General features: G+C 43.2%; 1 protein-coding gene across 2 annotated transcripts in view; it reads right to left on the bottom strand.

Annotated features, from left to right (window-relative positions):
- The window catches only part of GRM5 (glutamate metabotropic receptor 5), a 281,050-nt gene that overhangs the window by 217,226 nt on the left and 50,228 nt on the right, over positions 1-13,596 (bottom strand). For both annotated transcript variants that reach the window (XM_066594092.1, XM_066594093.1), the window contains exon 2: positions 374-623. In XM_066594092.1, coding sequence (XP_066450189.1) covers positions 374-623 — 250 coding nt within the window. The remainder of the gene's footprint in view (positions 1-373; positions 624-13,596) is intronic.

Raw genomic sequence — 13,596 nt, 5'->3', positions numbered from 1 at the left:
GGTAAGACCATGCTCTAGAATGAGGACCTTGGAGAAAAATAGCCTGTTCTGGTTGGGCCTATCTGCTTTGCTACTGGGTGGCAAGAACTCATTCAGGACTCCCCAGAAGAAGCGATGAGTAGCAAACATACTGTAAATGGCTAACGAGTCATAGAAGGAGAAACTAACACATGTTGTGTCCTGGATGGCAAATCAGACATCATAATGAGGGGGCCCATATTCATATTGGCTATGGGTTCCTCTGTCCCATATGCGCCAATGTACTCCATCCTAAGACACTCTAATACACTCAATATCTGAATACAAAGACAGATAATGTTCTGAAACCAAGCCCATCAGTTCCAGAAACTCAATAGTAAGCATGGTAACCTACCTGCCGAGAAGAAGGAACTCCCCGATGATCCCCTGACGCCTCATAGCCATTAAAAGTCCTCTGACGGTCATTCCTTCACAGAAGCAGACCACGACTCTGGCCTTGGGAAGATGACTCCGCAATTTTTTTAATAATTTATCAAAGTTCTGTTCTCCGGCATTGCTGTAAATCTTGTATGAGTGAGCTATGCAGACCCCATCCTTGGCGGACATGTCCTTAAAGGCTTCCATCCCCCTTTCTCCATAGTTACCTGGGAAAATAAATACAAAGTAATTAGATGACATCTACTGTATGATTCCTTTAACATTATCATTCAGGTATGAAATAGAGTACAAACCAGATGTATTCTTGTACAGGATTAGAAAAACATGGCTGCTTTCTTCAAAAAAACAGTGTCACACGTGTCCATGGGTTGTGTCCAAGATTGCAGCTCAATGGAGTTGGATTTCAATAACAGAAATAAAGCAAGAATAGATGTGGTGCTGTTTCTGGAAGAAAGCAGCTAGGTTTTTTTGATCCTGGACAACCCCTTTAGATCTCACCCCTGCTTAACTCAGGAGCACCTCAAAATACCTTCTGTAGTCATATTGAGAAGAGGCAAGCTGAGAACTGTCCACATATACTAGTGAAGATGGACTTGTATCTGCATCTGAGGAAAAGTGTCATGAAATAGGCAAAGATAGAATACCCTGTAGCCAAGTAGATCATTGTAATGAAGATGGTGACAGGGGGATGCCAGCTGAGGTCATCTCAGGCAGGCGCAGGCATACACTAACCATAGGCGAGACGTTCAGGTTTAGCAGCATCACCCTTCCCCACATCACTTGTTTGGGTGAAAGCTTGGTCACAGACAGAGACGTAACTTGAAGCTTCTGGGCCCCAATGCAAAGTCTGTAGCAGGGCCCCCAAATATAATGTTTTATCCATGGTACTGGGCTCACTAGATGGAGAAGAATGGGCTTATGGGCCCCCTAAGGCTCCTGGGCCCGGGTGCAACCTCATCCCCTGCATCCTCTAAAGTTACGCCAGTGGTCACAGACTCTTCTAGTGGTTTGGCATCTGACGGTTCAGCACATATTGGCTCCAATTTGGGAAAACCTAAGTGTGTCAGGTATCGGACCTCCTCTGTTTCTCTTCCCAGTGAGCTATCCAGCTTGCTGGACAGGCTCCTCTGTTGATCCTAGCATTGTCCTTGCTCCTGATCTTGTTCCTGCCTCTCTGTCCTGGTGCTAATTAGCACCTCCTATATAAGCCTGACCCTTTCACCCACTCCTTGCGTGATTATTCTGTTCCCCAGAAACATGGCGTGAACATAGCCTCAGGCGCATAATGCCAAGAGCGCCTCCCAGGGTGCAAGTCCATGATGAATGCAGTATATCTAGATTATCTAGGGAAGTATAACAGGCAGCTAAACAGAACTTCTCATAGAAATGCTAAAACGTATCCAGACATAATAAACAGGAACAGCCTGCAAACTGCACATGCCGCACTCCGCAGCTACCCAACAGGAAGACCATCGAGCTATACACTTCTCCTAAATGATACTTGCCCGCAGCTAAAACGGCACAGGATGCAAAGTGCTTAATATATTGGAGTGCGCCGAGATAAATGACTGTTTAGTGATAGCAACCTGCTTGGCCTCTGGAGACGTCTTCTTCCTGCTCAAAAACGAATGGTTTAAGTATTGTGATCGTATCAGAAATCTTGTAACTGAGGGTTTTATACCGTGTTGGAATAGCATTAATCTATATTACACCGCCGTCATTACCGCCCCTTCTTTATTGGTCTTGATAGCAGTTTTATCGAAGCTGTAGACATAGAGATCATTAAATTAAAAGGGCAGATCCACCTTTTTTCAATTTATACCTAGAATTGAGTCACTTTGTTAATATATTAATTATTTTATCATCCGAGTTACAGATTGTATTATACTCCAGAGCTGCATTCATAATTCTGCTAGCTTCAGAGCTGAAATATTTCAGTATTTTTTTAACCGCTTAGTGACCAGCCATATAGGTTTCTACAGTGGTCACCAAGGGGCTTTAGGCTAGGCAACTGTGCTTTTAGGGCAGCTTTATCTAAGGGAATCGCATGCAGGGAAGAGCCAAGGTGCAGATGTCAGATAACCTTTTAAACCCTTACATGCAATAGTGATTAGAGATGAGCGAACACCAAAATGTTCGGGTGTTCGTTATTCGTAACGAACTTCCCGTGATGCTCGAGGGTTCGTTTCGAACAACGAACCCCATTGAAGTCAATGGGCGACCGGAACATTTTTGTATTTCGCCGATGCTCGCTAAGGTTTTCATGTGTGAAAATCTGGGCAATTCAGGAAAGTGATGGGAATGACACAGTGACGGATAGGGCAGGCGAGGGGCTACATGGTGGGCTGCATCTCAAGTTCACAGGTCCCACTATTAAGCCACAATAGCGGCAAGAGTGCCCCCCCCCCCCCCCCCCACTGTCAGCATAAAGATCGTCCTCCTCTGGCACAGCTGTAACAGCTGTAGCAGAGAAGAACGATGTTTGCCCATTGAATTCAATGGAGCGGCAATACAGCCGACTCCACTGAATGCAATGGGCTGCCGGCGATCGCAGGATGAATGGTCGGAAAGGGGTTAAATATATAACCCCTTTCCTGCAATTCATCCAGAAATGTGTTACACTAAAAATATATACCGGCGTATAAGGCGACCGGGCGTATAAGACGACCCCCCAACTGTCACCTTATACGCCGGTAATACAGTGGAGCAAAGAATAAAAAGCATTACTTACGTTTTTAGATGATCTGCGGCGCTCCTGCAGGCTGTCGCTCCCTCCTGGTCCACGGCAGACAAGCTTTCTCCACGAAAGACTTTAAATCCCTGCCTCCAGGAAGACACGTGCCTTCAGCCAATCACAGCCAATGACAATGATGTCATTGAATGGCTGTGATTGGCTGTGTTTCTGGAGGCGGGGATTTCAAGCCTTGAAATCCCCGCCTCCAGAAACACAGCCAATCACAGCCATTCAATGACATCATTGTCATTGGCTGTGATTGGCTGAAGAGACGTGTCTTCCTGGAGGCAGGGATTTAAAGTCTTTCGTGGAGAAAGCTTGTCTGCCGTGGACCAGGAGGGAGCGACAGCCTGCAGGAGCGCCGCAGATCATCTAAAAACGTAAGTAATGCTTTTTATTCTTTGCTCCACTGTATTACCGGCGTATAAGGTGACAGTTGGGGGGTCGTCTTATACGCCCGGTCGCCTTATACGCCGGTATATATTTTTAGTGTAACACATTTCTGGATGAATTGCAGGAAAGGGGTTATATATTTAACCCCTTTCCGACCATTCATCCTGCGATCGCCGGCAGCCCATTGCATTCAGTGGAACATGCTGTATTGCCGCTCCATTGAATTCAATGGGCAAACATCGTTCTTCTCTGCTACAGCTGTTACAGCTGTGCCAGAGAAGAAGGATTTGTCTTCTATATGTTCTCAATGGGGTCAGCGCTGCTGCCGCTGGCCCCATTGAGCGCATATAGAATGCATCCATAGCGAGCAGCGGGAGGGGCAGATTTCAATACTCGGGTGACACCTTATCTCCCCAGCCACTCACAGCAGGGGGGTGGTATAGGGCTTAAACGTTGCAGGGGGAAGTTGTAATGCCTTCCCTGTCTTTATATTGGCCAAAAAAAAGCGCTAACGTCTCAGGGAAGAAAGTTTAATTTACCAGAACACCGCATGGTGTTCGTTACGAATAACGAACATCCCGAACACCCTAATATTCGCACGAATAGCAAGCTCGGACGAACGCGTTCGCTCATCTCTAATAGTGATCATGGGATGTAAGCAGGTGACAGAGGGAGGCAGCTGATTGCTTATCGGTGAAAAGTACACTATAAAAGTACTGCACTATATAAGTAATGCAGTGTAGTGTAGCAGCGATTGAATGATCACATCGTCAAGTCGCTTGCAGGAACAGAAAAAGGGGGCTAAGGGTTAAAAAAAAAAGTTCAATAAAGTTAAATAACGGTTATTTACAAAAAAAAAAAAAAAAAAAAAAAGATATCCCACTTTTTCTCTACAGACCCCCTTGATCATAGAAAAATTTAAATAAACATATTACATATCACGGCATTTATAATAACCCGTACTATAAAAATATTAATGTCTGTCATCCCACACTATAAGCTGTGTAGAATATATATTTTTTAAACAATGCAAACATGTATATATTTCATTCATCTGCCGCCAAAAAAGTGCAATAAAAATTTATCTAAAAGTTGCATTGGTACAAAACAACAGCGTACTTGGCAAAAAGAAATCATGGGAGGTAGCAATGCAAATATATATATATATTTTATTTTTTTTATTAAAAAGGTTATATTATTTTTTAAAAATTGCTGGTTTTTACGTGTCTTGTGCGAATGGAAACTACGACTCAACCTGCAAAAAAAAAAAATCAATATCTCATAAAGCTCCATTGGCGGAACATGAAAAGTGTCATGGGGATGCAAATACTATTTTTCTATACTAAAAACCCTTTGAAAAAAAAAATTGGAACACATAAAAAACAAAAACAACACATATAATATCGTTATAATCGTATCACCCTGAAGTAACATTTCATTCATACCGTACGGTGAACCCCTTAAAAGAAAACCTAAAAAGAAAAAAAGGGGTGGAATTTCAGATTCCTGTACCCCAAAGTGGTGCCATTAGAAGATATAACTGGTCTGGGTGGTAAATGCCAGGTGGCAGGGTACATGATGGCACAGCAGTGACAGGCGGCAGCAGAGGCGGCACTTTTTAAAAAATAGCTTTAATTGAATGGCAACAGTTTTAACAACAGCTCATCTTCAGGGGGGATCGTGTACTTACATGTTACATAATAATTCCATATAAACTCTTTTAAAGGGACAGTACTGCATTACTCATTATGCAGTCTTTGAGTTCTCGTTACCCGGAATAACACAATGGTATATATATATATATATATATATATATATATATATATATATCGCCTTCCTTGACACAGAACTCTAACACACTGAAGACATTATCTTACAGAGGTCATCATACAATAACAGCAGTTCGATCCCCGCTTCACATCAGTCCTATTACCTCTTCTGAAGCAGGTGCCTTGCTGCCCCCTTACATCCTCTTATATGGCAGAGAAAACCAGTTACATAACATCACAACCATTGAACATTGCACTAACCCAACAATTACCCCAAAAGTAATTAATTAATGGTGCTATACTCTAACTTCTACACTAGTGTTAACACAGTCTCCAAGTATTCATGACCCCCAACCTGGCCAGAGGTCTTACATAAAAGTATCCCAGGGGAATGAGACCACGTTCAAACTCAGCATCATGAACCAATTCCTTCTGTGCAGCATCAACCACTTCAATGATGCCAGCCAATAGCACGGAAGCATTCTCCCTCTCCTCCCACTCGCTGCATGGACCTTCACCCCAGTGGTTGAGTCCTTGTGCCATGTTTGGCCCTTCATGTTAATTATAGCATGTAAGGAGTTAAGAGGGAGCAAGCTCCCTCTGGGATGTAATCAGTCCATGGTAACTCGATGCCTGACAACAGCCTCTGGGTCTGCCATGGTTTGTAATGGAAAATATAAGACATAATACTCTGCAGTATAGAAGTACTGCAGTGTAATATCTGAGAGAACATAGGATTTTGGGTTCAATTCCCTTACAGGGACATAGAAAAAGGTTAAAAAAAAAATAGTAAAAAAAAATATCCAAGTTGAAAAATAAGTTTGGGGGGGCCACAGAGGTAGCACTTTTACTTTCTGAGGTTACAGAGTGGGCACTATAACTTTGTGGGGCCACAGAGGAGGTACTAGTACTATGGGAGCATTGGAAATAACTAAAGGATGTACAGAGATGAGTCAAGGCTGGAAGCAATTCTTAGTTTTGCTTTAGGGGCCCCGACGAGTTCTAGATCTGCTGCTGCTAGACAAAAGCTATTGCCATAGATAGACATTGAAATATTATGAAATATATGCCTTTCCATCAAACAAATAAACCCCGGTTTTCCTATTTTATGAGTCGTAACAAAGATCTGCCAAAACAGTGAAACCAATAAGATAAAAAATGGAGGTATGATGCGTATTGTACCCCGTTCTCCCGTGATTCATGGATTTTCTTACAGCATAAACTAGAGAAATAGTTGCTTCTCCCGCTCAGGTCTACATAAATCTCACGCTACGGCAATGCTTTGAGAGCCAAGAACAGAACAAATACGCGAAGTGTTTGTACCCTGCACCGCAAACATATAAATGTATCATAGGCTGCGGAGATGAAATACCTTCCTCGTGTTTGAGGAGTAGGATATCACATACTGTACTGGTGTCCTTTGATAGCACTTCTTGGAGAGTGATGTATTAACAGGAAGGTACATTGTAGCAGCTCTGCCTGTTTTCCAGACACTTTACAAGGAGTGTTATCACAAAAGGGATAATGGGAGTTATTTATCAAGCGGGAGCGAGTCCTCAGTGGAGGATTGTCAGGGCACATATATCATAGCGCCCATGTTCATGTGTTATGTTTCAATTATATCGTAGACTTAACAGAAACACTCATCCTCGCCCCGATCGCCTCTAACAGATGTTCTTCATTGAGCTATAATAGCTATTAGATAACTGCAGTAGGGACAAGGGTTGGAGGATACCGTTCTGCAGGTAAGTGTGAGTCCCCAATATCAGACTCTTCTGGCAGTGGCTTATCTCCCCACACTGGTGTAGCAATAGGGGTCGCCGGGGTCACAATTGTGACCTGGGTCCGAAGCTAGGGGGGCCTGAGGCCCCCCTCAACACTTAAGTCGTTGCAAGGCTCCCCCGTGCCCTCCATGTGGATAGGCAATTAGTGTGCAGTAGCATCTGTTTCACACCACAGCAGCGCTGCTCACACTCACTTCTGCTTGTCGCCCAACTCCTCCGTCTGCAGCGCTACACATGCTGCCCGTTACTCCATATGGTCACGGCGTAAGACGAGTCCTCCTCTCTCTTCCTGTTTATATTGTGACATCAGGAAGAGCATGTGAGAACGTGTAGACGCTGCAGCCGGAGGAATCGCGCAACAAGCAGCGTGTGGGCAGCGCTGCTGAGTGTGAGTATCTTCTGTAATATCTGCCATCGGGGAGAGTTCAGAAGCTGCCATACATTTTAGATGGTCAGTTGGTTGTACTAAAATCAATTAGCTTAGTTGATACACATCTAACGAGTATGGCTTCCTTATGACTAGCACTAAGTGCTCTTTCACACGCGTTTTTACATTTTCACGCCCGCTCTATATAAGCGCCTCAATGGGCATTTTTCCGCAATCTCTGACAGGGTTTTCTTATTTATTGTATACTAGCTTACCCGTCGCGTGTTGCTGCGAAGACAGACATACATACATACATTCGTTTTTATATATCTAGATAACAACCAATCACAGAGCAGCTTTCAAGTTACCTCAGCGGTATAATATATAACAACCAATCACAGCACAGCAGCTTTCATGTTACCTCAGCAGTATAATATATAGCAACCAATCACAGCGCAGCTTTCATGTTACCTCAGCAGTATAATATATAGCAACCAATCACATCGCAGCTTTCATGTTACCTCAGCAGTATAATATATAGCAACCAATCACAGCACAGCTTTCATGTTACCTCAGCGGTATAATAAATAGCAACCAATCACAGCACAGCAGCTTTCATGTTACCTCAGCAGTATAATATATAGCAACCAATCACAGCACAGCTTTCATGTTACCTCAGTGGTATAATATATAGCAACCAATCACAGCACAGCTTTCATGTTACCTCAGCAGTAAGAGAAATAACAACCAATCACAGCACAGCTTTCATGTTACCTCAGCAGTATAAGAAATAGCAACCAATCACAGCACAGCTTTCATTTTACCTCAGCATTCTCAATATCCAGCAATTGTCTTGCGAAGCGTTCGGCAGATGCATCATTTTCTGGTTGAACACGCTTCCCGTTGCTCGTAATGCCTTTTGCTTTCGTGCTTGAGATGGAAATCAAACGATCTTTGTCTGGGGGGCATAACTGTCGACGATGCTCGCACACGCGTCACCTATCGTAGGATAGTTGTACTATGCCAGTAATCTTCCCAGGAGTGTACTTAACAACTTCCCAAAGTTTCATGGCGATTAGATGAATGGTGTAGTAGCGCAAAAAGGACAGACAGACATACATTCCTTTTTATATATAGATGACATCAGGAAGTGAAAGAATTAGATTCCGTACGTAAAATTTGGATGCTACTTCTTTTGCGCTTAGAATTGAATAATCGAGTTGGGACCCATTAACTTTTCCTATTTTTGACATAATCAATGCTCGTGCCAAATTTCAAGTTTCTATGACACTGGGAAGTGAGAAAATTAGATTCCGTACATAAAATTTGAGCGCTACTTCTTTTGCGCTTAGAATTGAATAATCGAGTTGGGACCTATTAGCTTTTCCTATTTTTGACATAATCAATGCTCGTGCCAAATTTCAAGTTTCTATGACACTGGGAAGTGAGAAAATTAGATTCCGTACATAAAATTTGGATGCTAATTCTTTGGCGCTTAGAATTGAATAATCAAGTTGGGACCCATTAGCTTTTCCTATTTATGACATAATCAATGTTCGTGCCAAATTTCCCGTTTCTAGGATATCGCGAAGTGAGAAAATTAGATTCCGTACGTAAAATTCGGACACTAATTCTTTTGCGCTTAGAATTGAATAATGGAGTTGGGACCCATGAACTTTTCCTATTTTTGACATAATCCATGCTTGTGCCAAATTTCATGTTTCTACGACCTCGGGAAGTGAGAGAATTAGTGGCAATGATGGAAATTGAACGATCTACGTGGGGGGGTGTAACTGTCGACGACGCACGCACGCGCGCCATTTATCATAGCATAAATGTACTATGCCTATAATCTTCCCAGGAGTGTACTCAACAACTTCCCAAAGTTTCATGGCGATCGGATGAATGGTGTAGTAGCGCATAAAGGACAGACAGACACGCAGACAGACATACATTCAATTATATATATATAGATATGCCCCGGCGTAAAAACGTGCCGTATATGCGCTTGTGTGAAAGAGCTCAGTGTGAGGCTGTTTTTCAGCTTAAAAGGCATCAGTGATAAGGGAGTGGTATGCCGATTGGCTGTTGATTGGGAGCTGAGACTTCCTGCTGAGATAAGGAAAGAGAGCTGCTTTAGGTTGACATTACAAGGGAAAACTATTGTCTAAATCAGTGTTCCCCAACTCCAGTCCTCAGGGACCGCCAACAGGTCATGTTTTCAGGATTTCCTCAGTGTTGCACAGGTGATGTAATTATTGTCGGTGCCTTAGACATTGCCACAGGTGTTCTTACTATAGGATATCCAGAAAACATGACCTGTTGGTGGTCCCTGAGGACTGGAGTTGGGGACCCCTGGTCTAAATAGTCACTTGAACGAGTCACTAAAGTGAAGGGTTAAAATATTACCATGGAGATGGACCGTGACTTGTGCAAAAAATTGCACTAAAATCACCACATGCTTCAAAATGTGTTCCAAATTTTGGCACCATGGATCTGAGCATACTCAGTAGGAACTTTCTAGAGATTGGAGCTTTGTCATAAATGGAACTTTTTGTGCCAAATCACAGTGTCTGGAACTAAGAGAAGGAGCAACGTGCTTCTAGACCAGCAGGACACCTAGACAGCGACAAGATGTACGGAAATCATGCTGGAGGAGCACGTCTGACCCTGCACTAGCCTGAGTCAGTCAAAGTGAGTATAACTGCATGACATACTGTAAGTGAGGCTAGCCTCAATCGAACAATAGGTGTGCACACAGATGAAAGGGTTAAAGACAGTGAATTAGCAGGCCTGCTATAAGAGATAGGGCTCATAATGCAGACCAAGGGCATACCTATACAGGGTGCAGGGGATGCGGTTGCACCCGGGCCCAAGAGCCTTAGGGGGCCCATAAGGCCTCTCTTCTCCATATAGGGAGCCGAGTACTATGAATAAAGCCTTATAGTTGGGGGCCCTGTTACAGGTTTTGCATTGGGGCCCAGAAGCTTCAAGTTACACCTCTGATGCAGACACTAATATCATACAAGTTTTTGATGCTCGAACACGGGTTATGGACTGTTTTATTTAAAGAGACATTATACGTGAATACGGTACCCAGGTTTTCTCTCCATTCCCAGAGTTTAGTACGTTTGATAAAAACCACCACTGACCGCCAAAAATGCCATCAAACCACCACAAAACAAAACACTTTGTATACAGCACATTTTATATTACACCATAGAGTTTAAAAATTGGATTACTCGTCATGTCCTCGTGTCAAAGGGGCCGGCTGCATAGCTTTGCATTCATTGCCCTGCCTTCTTCAACAATGTCTTCCCTTTCGTTATACTCACCCCAGTTGCCTCGCGTAGGCTCTTCGTAGATTCGGTTCTTGGTGCTGTTTATGTGTCAAGTGGACAATCCTCACCACTAACAATCAATCAAGTTTGATGTCAATGATTGAGAGGACTGCCCACTTGACACATTCACAAGCACCAGTAGGCAAACCTACAAAGAGCCAGTACTGGGGAAGGACCTGGTTGGAGTCAATGGGGCCGCAAAGCAAAGAAGCCAACCCCACTGAGATAAGGTACCCTTTAATGTAGTGTCTGAACACAAACACTGTGTATGAAAACAGATCTCCTAATCACTTTATGATTAGGCAATTGGCCCAGGGTCAAAGAATCATAACCACATAGTACATAGCGAACCACCTATCAACAGAGTTCTGGTGTGCCATATGCTACGCATCAAAAGTCCCTGATAGGACAGCTCTTCGGTCGTCATGCTCCACCCCCATAGATCCTACCTTGTGAATAACTAAGGACATAGCTTTATCCCAGAGGGTTCCTTTACTTATGAAGCCTGGAATGGCGCTTCTGCAAAAGACCTTTAACGGGCAATAAAAATATGTTTCCAGATTGAGGTCACCTTTGGAAACAATCAATATGTCGCACCGCGAGTGACTGCCCAAATACACATCATCGATTTTTGCTTTGGAACAAACTGCGGGAATGTATTTTTGGAAAGTCACGGCAATTAATAAATCCAATACATAACTCACATCTGTTCTTCATTATTCAGGGTCTGAAGGAAGAAAAGGAAAAGATGTGTGGAAAGTAAAACCAGCAAAAAGGAACAGGGAACAATTTTGTCTTCCTCTGGATCAACATTGGGGGTGGGAGGGGTTAATAGGCTGAACTGGATGGACAGATGACTTTTTTCGGCCTTACATACTATGTTAATCCCTCTGCAGCGCCACCTATTAGAAAAACAGCATTCCTGCAAGTCAATGCCACACCTTTTAACGCCTTGGCCTATTTTGGACACAACGGTTTTTGGGGCCATTTCATCCCCACTTTTCAAGAGCCATAGTTTTTTAGTTTACAACTGGACTCCCCCTTCAAGGTTACCCCATAGGACCTGAGCGTGTTTTACCTACACCACCCTTGGGGTGCATTAAAAGAGGTATAGGGGCGAAGGACGAGAACATTATCCTCCCACTATATAAGGCACTTGTCAGGCCTCACATGGAATACTGCGTACAGTTCTGGTCACCGGTGCTCAGGAAAGATGTCACAGTACTGGAGGGGGTTCAAAGAAGGGCAACTAAACTAATACATGGAATGACGGGACTGGAATACCCAGAGAGGCATCAAAATTGGGACTATTTACTCTAGAAAAAAGACGGCTAAGAGGTGATCAAATAACTATGTATGAATACATGAGGGGACAATACAAGGATCTCTCCCAGGATCTGTTTATACCCAGGACTGCGACGGTAATGAGAGGGCATCTGCTACGTCTAGAGGAAAGTAGTTTTCATCACCAACACAGAAAGGGGTTCTTTACTGTAAGAGCAGTTAGACTGTGGAACTCTCTGCCTGAGGATGTGGTGATGGCAAAATCCATAGAGGAGTTTAAAAGGGGACTTGATGTCTTTCTGGAGAGGAAGGATATTATAGGTTATAAATCTTAGGTTAATTGTTAATCCGGGTATACAGACAGGTAGGAACTATTAGGGGTTGATCCAGGGATTATTCTGATTGCCATTAGGGAGTTGGGAAGGAATTATTTCCCCAAAAGGGCTAATTGGCTTCTGCTCTTGGGTTTTTTTTTTTGCCTTCCTCTGGATCAACACAGGAGGATAGACAGGCTGGACTAGATGGACATTGTCTTCATTCGGCCTTATGAATTATGTTACTAATGTTAAACACAAAAGTGTTTTTTTTTCCACCAACTTCTGGGTTGAGTGTTTTACCCCTGCTTATATTAATGAGCCCGTACTCTGTGCAGTGCAGAAATAAAATGACAGCAGCTCTGAGACCATCAGGGAGTGGGGTACGGAAAATGATGGCAAAATTGCGTCTTTGTTCTCGCTATCTTGCATCGCAGCCGCTTGTGACAAAATGGTGCAATTTTTTATCGCGAAAGTCAATAGGACTTAAAATGTTAAAAACGCATCGCATGAAAATCGCAAGTTCGTGCGATATCCTAAACGAGGGAAACATGAAAAAAAAAAAAACACAAATCACGGCAAGCTAAGGCACGCCATGATTTTTTTACCTCTAGCATCAGAGAAAACATGCTCATGTGAAGGAACCCATTGGAAAGCATGGGCTTCACATACATGCGTTTTCTCGTGCTATCACATTGCGGCAAGATCACGCGGCTTTGTCGCCAGTGTGAAAGCGACCCGATTCCTGCGGACTGGTCCCATCATGACTTTAATTTAATTCTAATTAGGGATTGTGTGAGTACAGAAGACGGTACAGCTCATGAGTAAAGGGACACTTCCATCAGAAAGGGGTCATTTTTTAACCTTCTATTTACAAAAAAAACCTAAAAATTTTTTTGGAATATTTGGCTACTTTTTTTAAATTTACGTATTACTATACAGATAAAAAATAAACGCTAAATATGGTCCTTCTGTAGCAGTCAGCAGCACAAATGAGTAAGGAAACCATTAGTCAGTTTACTGCAGCTGTAAGGGGAAGGAGCATGGTCATCTCATTATAGCAGTAGGGTCTACTGGTGGCTGATGTCCTCCAGCATCCATAATGCTCCGATAGTTTGTGAACTTGGTATAATCAGAGAGGTGCAATATTCTAATTGACTCACCACCCTCTTCCTTTCCCCATGATCGGGGAC

Source organism: Eleutherodactylus coqui, chromosome 1, assembly GCF_035609145.1.
Source record: "Eleutherodactylus coqui strain aEleCoq1 chromosome 1, aEleCoq1.hap1, whole genome shotgun sequence".
Lineage (NCBI taxonomy): Eukaryota > Metazoa > Chordata > Amphibia > Anura > Eleutherodactylidae > Eleutherodactylus > Eleutherodactylus coqui.
Note: the sequence above shows the minus strand (reverse complement) of the source record. Positions and strands in the feature narration are given on the sequence as shown.